General features: G+C 34.8%; 2 protein-coding genes across 2 annotated transcripts; both read left to right on the forward strand.

Annotated features, from left to right (window-relative positions):
* Positions 1-8409: 8409 nt before the first annotated feature.
* On the forward strand, positions 8410-10562 carry LOC147493946 (uncharacterized). The gene is made up of 2 exons (XM_086567984.1): positions 8410-9121; positions 9826-10562. The coding sequence occupies exons 1-2, from the start codon at positions 8410-8412 to the stop codon at positions 10560-10562; spliced, it is 1449 nt and encodes a 482-aa protein (XP_086424110.1).
* Positions 10563-13051: 2489 nt separating this feature from the next.
* On the forward strand, positions 13052-13840 carry LOC147493947 (uncharacterized). The gene is made up of 4 exons (XM_086567985.1): positions 13052-13198; positions 13274-13485; positions 13603-13730; positions 13830-13840. Exons 1-4 carry the CDS (start codon positions 13052-13054, stop codon positions 13838-13840), a joined length of 498 nt encoding a protein of 165 aa, XP_086424111.1.
* The last annotated feature ends 5319 nt before the right edge of the window (positions 13841-19159 follow it).

Consider the following 19159-nt stretch of genomic DNA (forward strand, 5'->3'; position numbering starts at 1 on the left):
TGGGGTCAGGTTCATATTGAATAGGTGGTATTCCTCGATTAGTACATGGTGGAAGGGTCTAGTGAGAATTTAAAGTATTTTCAGTTGAAAGAGAAGGAGATACCTCAGGTAATGCAGAAGAGGGCGGTGGTGATGATGTTGGGTGATGGATTGGACTATCTGGTGGTAGATCAGTAGCATGGTCAACACCAGCAATACTTTCTCCTGGAGTATTCTGCCCACTAGTGCCACTCTCAATACCAGCAATACTGCCTTCTGGAACACCTTCTGGAGTATTCTCCCCACTAATGTCACCCTCAACACCGTCTGGAATCAAAGTTTCAATATTCTGTGCGGTGCAGGTTTCTTTGGTGGAGTAACACAATTCGAATTCATGGAATACAACATCCATAGAGATATAAAATTTGTGAGTAATGGGATCGTAACATCTATATCCTTTCTGAGTTGTTCCATATCCAACAAAGGTACATCATATAGCTCGTGAATCAAGTTTAGTGCTATGTTTGGAGGATAAGTGCACATAAACTACGCATCCAAAAATCCGTGGAGGCAAATGAACATGAGGTGGAAGAGTACAGTGTTCTGCCAGCACATCTAAAGGTCGTCGAAAAGAAAGAACACTAGATGGTGTTCTATTCATCAAATACACAACAGTACTAAGGGCTTCCCCCCATAAATATTTTGGAGTATTACCTCCAATCAACAAGGAGCGAGAAATTTCCAGAAGGTGGCGATTCTTCCGTTTTACAGTGCCGTTTTGTTGAGGAGATTCTGGGAATGAAGTATGATGAATGATTCCATTAGAATGCATAAAGTCAGTCAATTCTTGCTTAAAGAATTCACCTCCATTATCGGTTCGAACAACTTTGATAGATATACCAAATTGTGTGAGTATCATTAGATAGAAACGTCGAAATATCATACAGACATCACTTTTATGTTTCATCAAATATACCCAAGTCATTCTAGTGTAATCATCCACAAATGAAACAAACCATTTTATTCCAGTGGGCGTAGATACTGGAGATGGCCCCCACACATCTGAATGTATCAATAAAAAAGGAGTTATACTTTTAGTTGTTGATGAAGGAAAATGAGTACGATGGCTTTTAGACAGAGCACAAGTTGCACAAACCATATCCGAAATATTACAGCCAATAAATAATGAAGGAAAAAGCCGTCGAAGATAACCAAGTGACGGATGACCTAATCTTTTATGCCACAACCATATTTGCTTTATATTGTCTTCCAATTTCTATGAACTTACTGCATGTGCCAAGCTTTTATTAACTGGTGGAGCATCACCTTCCAGATAGTACAATCCATCACGCAGCTTACCACTGCCAATCCTCTCCTTGGTATGGAAGTTCTGAAAAAGATAGTGAGTAGGAAAGAACAAGCCAACACAATGATAAGCTTGGATAAATTTATTTACCGAGAGCAAATTGCATGCAAGAGAAGGAACAAATAGAAGATCATAAATAGGTATTGAAGTAGGTAAAATAACTGTACCGATACCAACAATTGGTGTTGATGCACCATTGGCATTAGTAGTGGCATGTTTAGAATGAGATGCAAATAATTGGCTAAAGTTAGAGGAGTTGCATGTCATATGATCGGTAGCACCTGTGTCAATTATCCAATAGCTAGACGTAGTACAAGTAGAAAAACTAAGAACAGATTTGGACATACCAGTTGATGCCACAAAACCTGCAGAAGGTTCACTCGGTTGAAGGGTTGGAGGAACAACATGTTTGAAAGTAGAACTTGTACCAGATACCTTCTTACCCTTAGGATGCCAGTCCGGGTAGCCATGGAGTTTGAAACATGTTTCAATAAAGTGATTATCTCCATTACAATGGCTACATTTGCGCCCTCCTTTCTTCAGGTCATGCCAAGATAAATTTCTGCGAGCAGCCATAGCTATGCTATCCACAAGTGCACTGCTCATCATAGCATCATGCCGGTTGGCTTCAACACATATCATGGCATAAGTCGTTTGAAGATTTGGGAGAGGGACTGTGGAAAGAACGCGACTGCGAACCATCCAAGTAAGAGTCTAAGCCAACAAGAAAGGCATACACTCTCTAGGAATTAACCTTGGATGTATATTGCTTAATATCAGTGGGACACTCCATAATACAGTCATCAATTGCATCATATTCTTGCCATAATTTGCATAACTTCCCAAAATATTGAATAACAGTGCCACCATTTTGACGGATAGATAATACCTCACAATGCAATTGGTATGCTTTGGAAGCATCTTGACTGACAGAGTAGGTGAGCTTAGCAGTATCCCAGATTTCCTTTGCAGTAGATAATCTGAGAAACAAGGATCTGATATCCTTAGTCATGGCATCAAGCAACCATGATTTAATCATACAATTGTCTTCTTCCCAAACCTCATATTCAGTGGAGGAAGTGTCGACTGGAGCAGCCTTAGTTCCAGAGATGAATCCCCAGCGCTTTCGACCTCGAAGTTTATTCCGAGCATTTAAGGACCACTCAATGTAGTTCATGCCATCTAGGCGTTCAGGGGTCAACAAGGATAATACTTCCTGGTAACCATTACTCATTCTCACTGGTAAGCTAGTCTTGTTTTCAGGTGTAGACAATGTGTGTGTAGGCAGCGGATAAAGAATGACGAAGATGGCGACTAGGGTTTGTAGAGAGGATCGATACCTATACTGATACCATGTAAGATTATTATTTCTTGTATATTTTAGTGTAACAATTACATGGGTTTATATAGACTAATTGTTATAAGTAAATCCCATAATTCTAGGAGAAGAATAAGGGATTGATACAATTCTATGGGAAGTTTCCTATCATGTAAATTACATGATGGGAAACTTGATATATATCCTAACAGATAATCGGTAGTAGAGAGGGGTTCTATTTTTTTTTTTTTTTTTTGGCTTTTAGCTTTTTTAAGAGAGAGCGAATGAGGGGAGATTTCTTTTTTGGTAACTGAATGAGGGGAGATTTGAGAGAGATAAAACTTATAAGAGAGAAAAGACAAAGACGTCTAGGATATATGGTTTTTTTTTTTTTTTTTTGCTTTTAGCTTTTAAAATAGAGAGAGAAATGGGTGCATAAGAAGAAGAGAAGATGAAGAGAGAGAGACGGCTGGTTTCCTTCATTTAAATTTGGTATAAATGGTAATAATTTGGCAATTAATGTGAAGGCTAAGTCACGGACAATTGAATAGTGGCGTGTAGTTGATTTCCGACTTAAATTTACACATACGTCCTTACGATACTATGTAATTTTAAGGGTATAAATGGTAATAAATTTTGAAATGACGAAATAGTCCTTAAAGGCATTGAATAATTTATTTAAATCTTTTTATCAAGGGTATTTAGTGGTAGAAAAAAGGTTGGTCTAATTTAAATGTAAATGTTAATTATGGTGTACTCTACTAATTGAGATAAACTTATTTAACAAAAAACAAAGACTTAAACCTACCCAAATTGGCAACTTCACTATTCCAAAATTTCAGCAACAAGATTAGAACTTTTTTTCATGTTCATAGTGTCTCTCTCATTTTGGTCGGAGAGAGGTTATTTCAATTCATGAGAGAAGGATTTAGATCGAAGACGTTTGGTTAGGAGAGAGAGTAGTGAGAAAGAGAGGATCTGGTGATTTCTTTCTATTTTTTTAGGTTTAATTACAGAAGTTACTTATCTACCCCCAACCATATCCTTTGTTGTTTAAAAAAGAGATATGTTCGTCAATACGATCAAGATGAGCTGTTAGGATAGGCTGTCAATTAAAGATGTTAAGGTAACAGCTCATCTTGATCGTATTGATGAACATATATGACAGTCGGGTCTATCGGATCGTATTGACGAACATATATATACACACTATATGATAGCCGAGTCTATCGGAAGCCTCCTCAACTCTCGAGTAGGCAAATTTAAATCTCTATTTTGTTATTATTTAGCCATTCCTCCTTTGAGTTTGAAATATTTACTAAATACCCCTAAATTAAACACCCACCAATTCCAATCGAAATCAAACACTAATTACCAATTCCAATCGAAATCAAACACCAATTTCACTGTATTACACATACACACCAACTCCACACCAATTTCTCTCTATATATATGAAGGGATTTGTTGAGAGTTTGTTGAGAGGTATAAGGTTTTTTTTAAGCAGTATCAAGTGTGGGTTGTTGCGAATAAGGATAGATTGGAGGAAGAGTCATATAGTTGAGAGGTATAAGATTTTTTTTGAAGTAGTATCAAGAGTGGGTTGCTACGAATAAGTATAAGGTTAGAATTTTGCCTTTTTTGTTTTTTTTTTATTATTATTATAAAAGTTTGATGTGTATTACTTATAACGAACACAAACACAGATATTTGAATATAAGGAGATGTTTTTTTGGGTGATTGAACATGAAACTATAAGTAACTAAATATGCTGCACTTTGTTTATATGTGAAATCATGTGAAACTATGATTGTGTCATATATATTTTGGGATTTTTGCTTTCAACGTTTTCTTTGATCCTGACTGTTTTTGCTGGGTGGTCTGTGAGTTCATATATATTGGGATTTTTTTTCTTAGTTGTAATGTGATCATATCTTTTGATTGACCAATTGCCCCTTCTGGAACGCATAAAACACAATTATGTAACAACAATTTACAAAAGCAAGACTTTTGAATGAGTATAGTTTATATGAATGTTGATACCATATTTGGTGCATCATATGCCATGGCCAACTGAGGATGAATCATTAAACGATGTAAGAACTTTTACCTACACAAAGTAGAAATCTAGGATTAGTTTGGGCGTACCTATGATTGCTCGGCTCACCCCAGTCATCCCATCCTTGAGGAAGTATAGCACTAGACATGAAACTCATAATAAACACCACCCTAGAATAGGGACCTTCCTAAGATGGCAGTCCCTACGCCAGTGATCCTACAACCCAATAAGGTAAAGCCCGTATCCTGTGCTTCTGATACCCTGCGTTGTGTTGTGATAGCACTTGGTCCTTTTGCAAGGGAATGCACATGGCATTTCTGCATGAATTAACGCAAACAGAAACAATGTTAGTTTTGTGTTGTGCCCTACAGTTGCAGTAAGATATTGAATTGGTCCAGGCTTCCAAAATATGGATGGAAAACTAACTTCATAAAGGGAAGCTACCTCTCCAAATATGTAGTAATGCCTCCCTACGTCATCAAGTAGTGTGCCTTGATTGGAAAGGATCATGCAGCTGTAGTATGCTGCTCTATCTCCTGATACCCTCAATGCATACAGTTGAATATAATATATCAATTAATACATGAAGGTATATTGTCCTAGGCACTGGTGTCTAAGCCAGAGTACAAGATAGTGTTACTGTTGGTTGCCATGCATGGCCCAACAGCAGGTATCAGATGTCAATCATAGTCGTAATGTCAATTTGTTGATTTGGTTTTCCTAAAGTTTGCAGTTGGGTCCTGAATTTACTTTAACCTTCTGGCTTCTAAGCTATCTGAATCCATCTATTCCCAATATTCTTGCCCTTGCTAGGCTAGAAGTAACTTAATTTAAAACCCTCGGCTTCCGCCATTGGTGAGAAAGATAAAGACCATGTAAACAAGTGAACCAGTAATTATTGATTTATTTCAAGGAGTTATCTGCTTAATGCCATCACACTAGCAGCAGAAAATGTATATCTATTTTCTCAAAAAGTTCATTAGTCTTGGGACTCACCAAGGCAAGTGACCACGCAAAGACCTTCACACATTATTTTCTGAAACTGCAAATAAAATTCACATTAGTGAGAATCAAGGCAATATTCCATTTGATCGATATTAGAACAATAGCCTTTTCTTTCCCTTTGAAATGATTTTATGCCCAATTTTTACAGTTTGATAAAACAACCATTAATATTGGATTCTTCTGTCAGGGTGGGACTTGGATGTTGATGAACATACTTTCTGATAGATTGGCATCTCTTAGATCGACATCACACTGAGAAAGTCCATCCTGGACCAACTATTTCTCTTTGATATATTAGCACAATAGCACTACAATATGTTTCTAAGCAAATGATAAATTGAATTCTAAGAAAATGCCAGTGATTAGTCACTAGGTTGTTTAGTGCCATAGAGTCACAGAGATATATATATATATATATATATATATATATATATATATGGGGATGGTTATATGAACTCCACTTAAAATGACTCCAAAAAAACTCCACCACTAAATATAATGAATTAGAATCTAATTTTTTGTGTAGATGTTCTCCACACAATAGAGATCATCCTCACAAAAAATCAATTCATTTGAAGATGTACAATCTCGCTAAAAATCGTTAATAATGCTATGAAGTTATCTAACGGCCCATATTCTTTTAATTTTGATACAACTTTTGACAATGTTAAACGTATTTAATTGAGCTGATTTTTTGTGGAGGTGTTCTCTATCATGTGATGTATATCATCTCAAAAAATTAGCTCTCAATTCATTTTGTAAGTCCACTATTATGAGTGGAGTAACTTTAGAGTCATTATAAGATGGAGTTCATATAACCATCCTATATATATATATATATATATATATGATGAAAACTGTCAGACATGCAAGTGCTTACATGTATATGAATTTAACACTATAAATCAACTTGAATAATCTTACCAAAGGCTTAAGTCTGTTTTTTGAAACATGTCCTGCAAAACGAATAAATGAAATAAACAAATAAATGAACGAGATAAAGATAATATATTAAACTACTATTGGTGCAAAATCTAATATCAATTGAATTCTATAACAATGGATAGGAGTGAAGTGCTTAGTATCGGTAGAAGGTGAATATAAAAAGGAACAAAATATATATAAATTAACTTCTTTCTCTTCATTTTAGTGCTTTTATTATTACATCTTTTCTGTTTAGTCTTTAATCAACATACTCTCCCCCAGTAAATATTTTCCAGTTAATCAGAATGGAAATATATAAAAGTAAAGAGGATAAATAAATAAAAAAGGAAGATTGGACCTCTGCTTTACAGTATGTGTAATATTGTTGCATCTAAAAGTTTTCAGCTGGATTACCTTTGTTTGCTATTGTTAACAGAACCTTATATTAGAGTTTGCCTACTGGATTCACTTCTGTCGTCTTTTCTTTACAAGTAATGTTAAAATTTTAAATTACATGATTTAATTCATAACTTTTTTGTGTGTGCATGTAATTATAATTATATATCTAAGTATTTCTTTTCTTTATATTAGATTTTTTTGTGAGTGCATGATTAAATTTTTTTTGTGTGTGTTCAATCTAACTACTCTATATATCTGAGTACTTCTTGTGTGTGTTCAATCTAACTACTCTATTTTAAGTGTCCCTTACAATTATAATTCTGCATTTTTTTTATCTTTATTATAAGAAATCCCTATGGCCAAGGAGAAGAATAAACAGGTTCGTAAATCAAGGTTAAGATGCAATCTTCTCCCACAAAGAGAGTTGGTTATAAATGATTCGCGTGCTACCAGAATTTCAAATATTCGAAAAGTTCAGTCTATGCACAGAGAAGAAACCGTGAATAGGCAAAGAAACATCACTACTGATGTTGATTTTCAGAACATCAACAACAATTCAACAAATTTTGATTTGTCAGATTTTGATTTCATTGACAGCATTCCACTTCGCAAAAGTACTCGCGATATTGGTAAGTATTAAATTAAACACGTTGAATATTTCGATTAATAACTTATATCCTTTTTCTTATCTTTTTTTTCTTTATATAGAACTATGGGACTTTGGTGAACCTAACAAAATTTGTTCTTTCTGTGGAGCTATACTCTGGAATGAAGAAAGGAACAACAAGAAACAAAAGGGACAGCTTCCTACATTCTCTATTTGTTGTCAAGTGGGAAAGATACAACTTCCACTATTGAAGAATCCTCCACAATTCTTAAAGGACCTGCTTGAATCAAAGGGACCAAAAAGCACTCATTTTATTGAAAACATAAGATCATATAATTCGATCTTTGTTTTCACATCAATGGGGTGGAAAAATAGACTATGCAATTAACAATGGTGGTGGTCCATATGTCTTCAGAATTCATGGACAAAATTACCATAAAATTGGATCGTTACTTCCAACAGGAGATAAACCAAAGTTTACACAACTTTATATATATGACACAGAGAACGAGGTGTAGAATAGGTTAAGTGCTCTGCCCAATCAAGCACTCGAACAAGCATTAGATGGTAGTATAGTTGAAGGATTGATAACAATGTTGAATGCGGAAAATGAAATTGCAAAGGTCTTCCAAATGGCACGAGATAAATTCAATGAAGAGGACTACATACCTGTACACATTAGACTCATCGGCACACGCTCAAAAGATGCAAGACAGTACAACCTACCTACATCTACTTAAGTAGCAGCACTGATGCTTAGAAATGGAGTTGAATTTCATCATCGAGATATAGTTGTTGAACACCAAGAAGAAGGCCTCAAACGAATTACTGAACATTATCCTAGCTTTATGGCAATGCAATATCCTCTTTTATTTCCATACGGTGAAGACGGCTACACATTCGATATTTTGTATCGAGGAGAAGAAGAAATATCAGAAAATCTCCGGCACACAGTTAGCATGCGAGAATATTATGCCTTCAGACTTCAACATAGAGAAAATGAGGGCCAGACTTTAGTCAGAGGTGGTAAAGTAAAACTGCAATTTCTGGTCGATATATACACATGTGTAGAAGAAGAAAGACTTGATTGGTTCCGAAACAACCAGTCCACAATCAGAGCAGAACTATATAAGAATATAGTTGACTCAGTGCACGCTGGAGACACAGATGCAAGATTAGTCGGAAAGCATTTAGTTTTGCCTTCTTCATTTACTAGTAGGCCACGATACATGGTGCAGAATTATCAGGATGCCATTGCTATATGTAGTTGGGCGGGACCTCCAGATCTATTCATCACATTCACTTGCAATCCAAAGTGGAATGAAATTAAAATTGCAATGAAAAGAGTTAAAGGCCTAAAATCCGAATACTGTCCCGAAGTTATAGTTAGAGCGTTTAAGCTAAAAGTGGATCAGATTATGAAAGACCTCAAAGAAGAAGAACACTTTGGCAAAGTTATGGCAGGTAATTTTAAATATTTTACATCTTAATTTTATTTGTGTGATGCCTAAACTATGTGACTCTTGGCTTGAAAACATCTTATTCCTCCTCTTTTCCCCCGTAAATTATTCATTTTTATTTTATTTTATTTTATGCTGGTTTTACTTCTTTCCTTCTAAAATTTAATAAGGATTTCACAAACACCTCAAGTTGGTAGTACAGGTCAATTAGTTTCGACCTTCTCTTACACTTTTTATATAGGAATAATTAGTCGGTTTACAATATAATGTCTAATGTCTCACTTAGAACCCTAACAAAGAGAATAAATTATAAACTTCGGTCAAGCTTACATATATCATTTGCGATATTTTTTCCAATGTAAAGTTGTATCCCACTCTGAAACAAAAAAGATAGGATGTCGCACTAGAAATGTTTAACTTATATACTAAATAATCACTTCAAGCCAAGTGTAACAATTAATAAATAAGCAAAAAAAAAAATGATATTCCAACTGAAAGAGGAGTTGAGGGACAAAAGGCAAACAAAGCCAATGGTTGCTCGAGGTTATGCAGAACTTTATATATTATACTCCTTTCTTAGACGTAGTAGTTTTATACAAACAAATTTGTAAATTTTTTCATGTGATATAGTGGCATCAAGCATTCATATTTATTTACTTTTAAATTTGAATTTTGCAGCAATCTATGTTATTGAATTCCAAAAATGAGGTCTACCACACGCTCACATACTACTTTGGTTGCACCCTGATGACAAGCCTTCTACACCAGCTGACATTGATAAGATTATATCAGCTGAACTTCCAGACAAAAATGATGACCCGTTGTTATATGAAATTGCCGTAGACAACATGATTCATGGTCCATGTGGAGAGCTAGACAAGAATTCACCTTGCATGAACGAACGAAAATGTACCAGACTTTATCCAAAAGAATTTTATGAAGAAACTACATTCGATGACAAGGGATTTGCAATGTACATGAGAAGACTAGGTAGAATAGCTACAAAAAAACGGAAGAAGAAGACTTTCACCGTTGATAACAGATGGGTTGTTCCTTATAATCCAACTCTTTTAAAGAAATATGGAGCACACATCAACATGGAGTTCTATAATAGAAGTCGAATGGTCAAGTATCTCTTCAAATACTTGAGCAAAGGTCAAGATAGATCCACTACTATTGTTGAGACTGATACCACTGTCAGAAACACAAAAACCGAAGAAACAATAATACAAGTTGATGAAATTCAAAGATTCTTAGACTGTCGGTATGTATCTGCAAATGAAGCTTGCTGGAGATTATTTGGTTATGATATCCAATATCGATACCCACCTGTTGAGAGACTACCATTCCATCTTGAAGGTGAACATCCGGTGTTCTATCATGACGATGACAACACCGGTGAAGTCATAAGCCGTGAAAGTTCAAAGAAAACCAAATTTACATAGTGGATGTGCTATAACCAATTACATGAAGATGGTAAACACCTGAGGTATGTTGATTTTCCAATAAAATTTGTTTGGGTTGATTCTCTTAAATATTGGAAATTAAGACAGAAAGGAGTAAAAATCGGAAGGATCTTTTATGCACATCTGACATCAGGCGAACGGTTTTATTTGCGAATGGTATTAAATGTTCAAAAAGGTGCAACGTCATATAAAGATCTCAAACTGTCAACGGCAAGGAGTATGAGGATTTCAAATCAACATGTCTTGCACTTGGACTGTTGCAAAATGGCGACGAATGGAATGATGCAATCATTGAAGCAAGTCAATGGGCTGGTAGTGCTTCCTTGAGGCAATTATTTGCGACACTATTAGTTTTCTGTGAGGTGAGTGAACCTTTGGTTCTATGGAACAAACATTGGGAGTTGTTTACAGACGACATACTGGACAAAGAAAGAACTCGAGCAAACGACTGTGATCTGATTTTAACACCTGAAGAGCTTAGAAACCATGCGCTGACTGAGATTGACAGATTACTGAAACAAGTAAACCGTCAACTGAAAGATTTTAAGATATCGTTCAAAGATATGAGGTCAGAACCTAGAGACCCAGATAGACTCATCACAGAAGAACAAGAATATAGCCACAATGAAATGCACTAACAATTTCATGAAATGTAAAACTGCCTGAATCATGACCTGAGGACTATATATGATGAAATTATAAATGCAGTCAATGCAAACTCAGGTGGGGTTTATTTTATCTATGGAAGAGGAGGGACTGGCAAGACATTCCTCTACAATACCATACTGACCCAACTACGGTCACAAGGGAAAATAGCCATTGCAGTTGCTTCTTCAGGAATAGCAGCTCTACTTTTTCCAGGTGGAAAGACAGCGCATTCAAGATTTAAAATCCCAATAGAAATTGATGAGTACTCAACCTGCAATATAAGTCAAAACACCATGCTGGCCAGACTTATTCAACGAGCTGATCTTATAGTCTGGGACGAAGCTCCTATGACCCACAGACATGATTTTGAAGCAGTAGACAGGACGTTGAAAGATCTAATGGGCAAAGAAAATGAAAACAAGATCTTTAGAGGTAAAATTATTCTGCTACAGGGAGATTTCAGGCAGATTTTACCTGTCATTCCAAGAGGTATAAGGGAATTAATAATTGCTTCATCGATAAACATATCACATATTTGGCAGCATTGCAAAGTCTTCAAGCTAACTAGAAACATGCGCTTAGAGAATGTGGATTCTTCATTGGCGTCAGATTTCAACAAGTAGGTATTAAACCTCGGAGAAGGAAACTTACCTGCCATTTCCATATTCGAAGGTAAAGAAAAAAAATTGGATCCAAATTCCTAATGATCTTCTTATTGCCCCTAGCGATGACAGCATAAATGATATCGTGTCAAGTATTTACAAAGATTTACCATCAAAATACATGGATGACAACTACTTCAGATATAAATGCATTATGTCACCTACAAACGAGTTTGTAGATGATATCAACTCCCACATCCTGTCTTCCTTTGAGGGACAAATGTGTGAGTACTTCAGCGCCGATTCATTAAGCTCCATATCTGAAAATATTGAAGAACAGTATGCAGTATACCCAGTTGAATTTCTTAACATAATTAAAGGATCTGGTCTTCCAAACCACAAGCTGGAGTTGAAACTTGGCATGCCAATCATGCTTATTAGAAACATAAACCAGAGCCTTGGTCTTTGTAATGGAACGAGACTTATTGTTATCCAACTAGCTCCAAAGGTCATTAAAGCAAAAATTATAACAGGGAGCAACATTGGCGGGGAAACTGATATACCAAGGATAAAGACAACTTATAAATGCATGAACTGGCCTTTCAGTTTGAAGAGAATACAATTTCCAATAAAGATTTGTTTCGCAATGACAATAAATAAAAGTCAAGAACAGACATTGAAGCAAGTGGGGGTATACTTGCCTAAGCCAGTTTTCAGTCATGGACAACTATACGTTGCAATATCACGAACAACTACACAATCAGGACTGAAATTCCTAATCAAGAAAAATGGTGACGAACCAGAAGGATACACTCAGAACATTGTCTACAAAGAAGCATTCAACAATTTACAATGAGGTAAAAAAAAGATTAGTTCAATCTCAAATTTTCAATTTTTAACTTCATATAGAGTGAATTGCTTATTAACTAATTAATTTTTTTTATTCTATTACAGTGTAGAGGACCAACAGCTACTATGGAGACATTATTCACATTTGCCATTTTTTTTTATTCTCTTTTGTTCTTTATTGGAATATACACACCCATTTTCTATATATGCCAAGTGTTTGAAATCACTACAGTTTACTACTTCATTGGACATACCTTTGTTTTCATTTTATAGTTATTTTTTAGTTAATTATATTAACTTTGAAAAGATAATCTCCTACTTATCTGTTCTCGGTCTATCTAACATTATATAATGTTGCAGCATTTAGACATGACAACTCATTACAGTTTGATAAAGCAAGCCACCAAGTCAGTTAGGAATTTGAAGCTCAGAGTAAGAATTGATAGAAGCTGGGACCACTATCTGGTTGGAAATGAGGCATTGTTAAGTAAGGATATGATCCTCATCGACAAAAAAGTAAGTACCACACTTATTCAACATCTCTTTTATCACTTTAAGATTTATATCCATTACTTTTTTTCATTCATACAGGGTGACCAAATAAATGCGTCTATACATATGGAGATCTATCCACAGTTTAAGGAAAAAGTTCAAGATGGTTCAGTGGTACATTTGGAAAAATTCACCGTTAAAAACGTTAGGTCTTACTGTCCCGTGAACAATAAAAACAAGATAACATTTGAGAAGTATACAACCATGAGGAATATTTCAGATGAAACATCAATTCCACGACAACTATTCAGGTTTGTCGATTTCAAGAAATTAGCCCCACGAGATAAGCAAGACGAATTTCTTACTGGTAATTCTAACATTTTTTTTTTCAAAGTATATTAGTTCGTTTATTGGTAAAATTTTCATAGGCTTACCAATAAAGTTTACCTTATTCAGATGTCATTGGATTCTACAACAACATCGGTGAATTGCAAAAAAATGTTCACACAAAGATGGGACAATCAGATAAAAAATCAATCTACATTGATAATGAGAGGTATGTTTTTTCTTATTAATGATACTCTACTATTTAATAAACCAACTAATCACCAATGGTATATTATATTTTGAACTCTGTTTCCTTATTTATTGTTAGAATGGAATTAATGCTTGGAAATTACTTTATGGGGAGATCGGATTAAACAAATACCACAAGTCCTAACAAAAAATGGCCCAAGAGATATTATAACTGTGACTTCAACAACAGTCAGATTGTTCTCAGGTACATCTATCTAAATATATACATTTAATAAATTTGAGTGATATGTGCTAATGTACAAAGTTATTGGGCTTCAGGTAAATATGTACTCCAAGCAACACCGGCGACAAAGGTGTATATAAACCTGGAAACAGATGATGCTCATACTTTAAAAAATAGGTAACAATTACTTATTTCACAAGAAAAAATCATATACATACTTTAAAGTTTATGACATATCTCTTATGTAAAATGCAATTCAAACAATCCACGGGCAGAGTTGCCAATTTCAAGAAAAAGGTCATCTACCTATGCAACATAGGCAATTCGAGTGAAAAATTTAGAAGAAATTGATACATTACTATTGAGTACTTCATCAGTGATAACTTCCTGCCTTTATCCAAGTTCATGTGTAATCTTCTTTTCAATTATTGTTTTACTGCTTAACAAAATTTGAAATTATCAATGTATAGGGAAAATGGTACAAATTTAAAGCAAAAATATCAGAGATTGACAACAAATACAACTGGCATTACAATTGTTGTGAAAGCGATCAGTGCAGAAGAAAAATATAACTAAAATATCCAGAATGGTGGTGTGATTATTGTTTCATTTCAATGAAACAACCAACAAAAAGGTATTATAACAAATATTTTTAAAAAAATTACAAATATTATCATAGAGACTAAAGTAATTACATTCTATGCAGGTACAAACTCCAATTTGAAATTGAAGATTCAACATGCAAAAAGTTGATAACAACGTTTGATGATGAGGCCGAATATTTGTTGCAACGTCCTTTGGATGAACTGTTGAAAATTGAGAAACATGTATTAATTAGCTTTAACTCTTTAAAATTACATTTATTTACAAAAAAATCTCGCATGATGATATTAAAATATTCTATGCAGGAAAATGGCTTCGACTTAGTTTCTGAAATATTAGAAGAACCAATTGGCAAGGAATATGAATTTGAAGTCAGAATAACAAAGTACAACTGTGAAAATGGAAAAGATAGCTCATTAACCGTCTCAAAATTAGACAAAATTGAAAAGGTAAGTACAAATTTTATTGTTGGTTATAATGCATTGTTAAAATTTTACTGTTGCAGTTTATTGCCTAAGCAAGCTGTGGAACTTTAGCTTCCTTTCATACTCCAATAATAGTCATAGCTAACGTTTTGCTCTACTACTAACCTATTCAATTACTATCTTAAAAACAGGGCATCAAAATCAAACAAGAAGATGAAGAACCAAATGCCAAAAAACAATGTGTAAAAATTCAGGTAACATACTCATTTCCTAATACTTGGAAATAAAATATTGAAATAATAACTAATAATAAGATTTAAAATTATTCTTACTACAGGATTGATTGAATTCACAAAGCTTCTCATCAATAGAATCCTGATGTAAACGAAGGAGTGCAGAACAACATACGAAAATACACTCAAGTTATATGTTGAAGTGGCTTTACTTATATATTTTTGTTATTTAAAGGGATATTATACATACATTAAACTCAATATTTGCTCATTGTCTTCCACTTAATTGAAAGTTCTTTACGATCTCATTATACAGGATGTTAACTATTGTGTACCAATATGTTAAGAACATTGTTTCATTATACAGGAGGGTTTCAGGAAAATAAGTCTTAAGACTACTTTTCTTTGTAGTTTGTATATAGGTTTCAGGAGATTTAGTTTGTGCATCTATATATATGTTTTGTATAGGTGTGTCACATAAGCCGGACATTATTTGGGATCATGGAATATCATTTGATGATGATCGCAAGAAATCTCAGTGTAACTACTGTAAAAAAATTATGATGTCCGGTGGTGTTAGAAGACTTAAACTACACTTGGATGGGACATGCAGCGATGCAGAAAAGTATAAGCTGGTTCCTATTGAAATGCGTCGCACGATAGGGAAATTGTTGGCGGATTGCGAGTATTTCTAAAGGATGGCCAAAATAATCACAGGGAAAATTCGTGGGTTGGTCCAGTGGTACTGCTGCAGGTTTGCTTATTTATACATTTTTCAAAATTTATATGTCAGGCTTAGAAATATCTATTTGATTAGTTTAATGGGGATAGTGTGCTTACAGTCTTCTTGATAACCATTGTATTGTAGGATATTTCATCTTAGTGAAGTTAGCAACTACTGAAGTTTATCCCTTAATATATAACTGCATTACAAGTCTGTTGAGAGTATTTGTCTCTATGCATCAATGTGCTGTTATTAGGTAGTATTACGATACTGGTTTGTGTTTTGCTTCTTGGCTTAGTATCACTGTCATTCTGACATATTCTTTTCTAAGGTTTACCCTTTGTCCTAGGATGTTTTTTCTTGAGAAAAAGACCAAAAAATACATCGAACTTTGCAGTTGGTTTCAAAACAGACAACGTACTTTTTTTTATTCAAATAAACATTGTACTTTCAAAACATTTCAATTTAGTCATACCGTCCAATTAATTGGATGGCGTGCTAACGTGGGCTGTTAAAAATTTCCCCAAATCTAATTTGCCCATTTGGCATTAGTTTCAACCTTGAGGTGGCATTAGTTGTATATTTCACCGGCACATTGTCAATCACTTTTCCCGCCTAAGCTCTTGGTAGGATTAAACTGGAAAACTTGGAACCCACGGGTGATGTAAACTGAGTCTTCCCAAACCCTTGACCTTCTGACTTGCAAGAATTTCCCAGATAATACAAAACGTACTTGAGATCGAAGTCAAGGTGGCGAGATTATTGCTAGGGCGAGGATGATTCAGGTCAAAACCATAAGCAGCTCCATGAAAGTCGACGGCATAGAATGCATCTATATTATGCACAACATTGATAATTTCGACGACGACTAATGGAAGTCCAAGCATTGTCACCGGGCTTCCAAAAGGCCAATACTCTCCGACCACCATATATTGCCATAACTTAATAGTTGGGATCCAACATTAGATCTGCTGACAAAACTGCCTTGTACATTAACATACCGTGGATTACGTCGTCTTCGTCAAGTTCAAAAGTTGAGAAAGGTGGAAGCTTAATTTCACTATTCAAAAAAGGATTAAATAGACTAACATCAAAAGTAACATCGCGTACTATCACCAGCCACCCATAACTGGAACCTTGGCAGAAGAACTTGTAGTTTGGAACTTGTAATTTTTTTTAAAAAAAAAATTGGAACTTGTATAACTTGAAATTGTAAACTCTCTTCTAAGAGGGAAGATGAGTTTCTCTGGTCAAGTGTCGGGTTTTAGTTTTATCTCGCCTTTTATTTCGAATCTCAATTTCAAACATCTTAAATTTTGATTTCACTACAATATCGGATTTTCAATTGACATTTCAGGAATTAGTGTGTCGAAATGGTACGTGGATGCTACCTCAAGGTTGAAACTAATGCTAGATGGGCAAATTAGATTTGGAGAAATTTTTACCCGCCCACGTCAGCACGCCATCCAATTAATTGGACGGTATGACTAAATTGAAATATTTTGAAAGTACAATGTTTATTTGAATAAAAAAAAAAACGTCGGTTTTGAAACCAACTGCAAAGTTCGATGTATTTTTTGGTCTTTTTCTCTTTTTTCTTTGTCATTATATCTCTACGAATATCCACTTCATTTTATGGGTTAAGTATAGATATACAGCTATTGTATTATTATTAATTTTTATGTGAAGGCAAACATTTGTTGCTATCGTGATGAAATTGCTATGTAACAAAATGTTGCAGTGGTGAGAAACCAAAAGCCAAGTGTGTTGCACATGCCATTTCTGACAACCGGGCAGAGTTGGTGCATCTTTCTTCTTCTAATGATCTTAATGTGTCATTGCTTTTGAAAGATTGCTCAACATGTGATGGATCAGTAAGCTGTACTTTTTATGCTAATTGTGATTGCTTGATATTTTTAGTCGGATTCAAGTCTTAGTGATCCACAAGTTTACTTTTATCTTGGTTCTGTGTGCTTTGTCGGTCGGCTTTGAAACCGCATTATCGTTGTAGGGGTGCTACCTTAGTGTCAAATTTTGATCTGATTATTATGATTCTTAGAATAGTTGTGTGTAGGGTTGCCTGTGGTTAGAAGATTTTTTGCTGGATGTGATCAGAGTAGGGGTGTCTCTTTTTGCCGAATTTTCGATTTTTTCGAAATCCGACCCGAAATTGGTCTGGCTCTTGGTGTAGTTTTCATGGGCCGATTTTCCGAATTTTCAATTTCTGAAAATTCCGAAAAAAAATTGGATCGGATTTGGATATAATTCTAAAATCCGATCCGATCCGAAATTTCCGATATTATTGCCAATTTATTCCGAAAATATATACTTCTCTCACTATCCACTTGATTAGATCTCGACCATTCATTCATTTTCTAATTTTTTACTTCCAAAAACAAAACAAAAACATAACCTAGCCGCTACTTCCCCACTTGTTGTCATTACACCGTCTGCCATAACAACAATGATATGAAAAAAAATGTCATTGAGTCATACAATGACTTCTAGACCAATCCAAAAGCCAAATTCCAATAGATAGAATATTATGTAAAGCTACTTAGAGTCCAAGACCATAATCCATTATTTATGCAGACACTTCACGCTTCAATTTCCACACACGAAAAAAGATTGAAACATTACAAATACCCAGACCTCAACAGAATGCAATGCTTGCTATTGGTGGCTGCAGGTTCTTTTTCTCGTTTTTTTTTGGATCACTTGTTTGAATGAAAATGGGTTTTCTCAGTAAACAAGTGCGTATTGTTGTTGGTACATTGGTGTTGTGGACATGGTTTTCTTTCCTTACAATGAACATTGGCGTGATGATATTCCAAAATAATTGAAAATAAAGAGATCTTTGAAAATTTACCAAGTATTCGAAATTTTCGAGTTATTCGAAATTTCCGAAAGTTTCGAAATTGGAAATATATTTTGAATCCGAAAAAAAATTAGATCGGATTTGGCTAGCATATTAGGTTCCAAAAAAAATTTGGAAAAATTCCGAAGGAGGTTAATCCGATCCGATCCGATCCGTAGTCACCCCTAGATCAGAGTCAAACTACATTCACACAGAATCTGGTCAATTTTAATAAGTCTTTTCTATTAGATCTGCTTTCACTCCCCCCTTAAAATGGTTATTTCAATAATCCCATTCAAAGTAGGAATACACACCAATGTCCGAATGCCATGCATTTGAGCTTCTTTAGTTCTCTCATTTGTTTATGCTCATGAAAGCTCTTG

This window comes from Coptis chinensis, chromosome 6 (genome assembly GCF_015680905.1).
Source record: "Coptis chinensis isolate HL-2020 chromosome 6, ASM1568090v1, whole genome shotgun sequence".
Lineage (NCBI taxonomy): Eukaryota > Viridiplantae > Streptophyta > Magnoliopsida > Ranunculales > Ranunculaceae > Coptis > Coptis chinensis.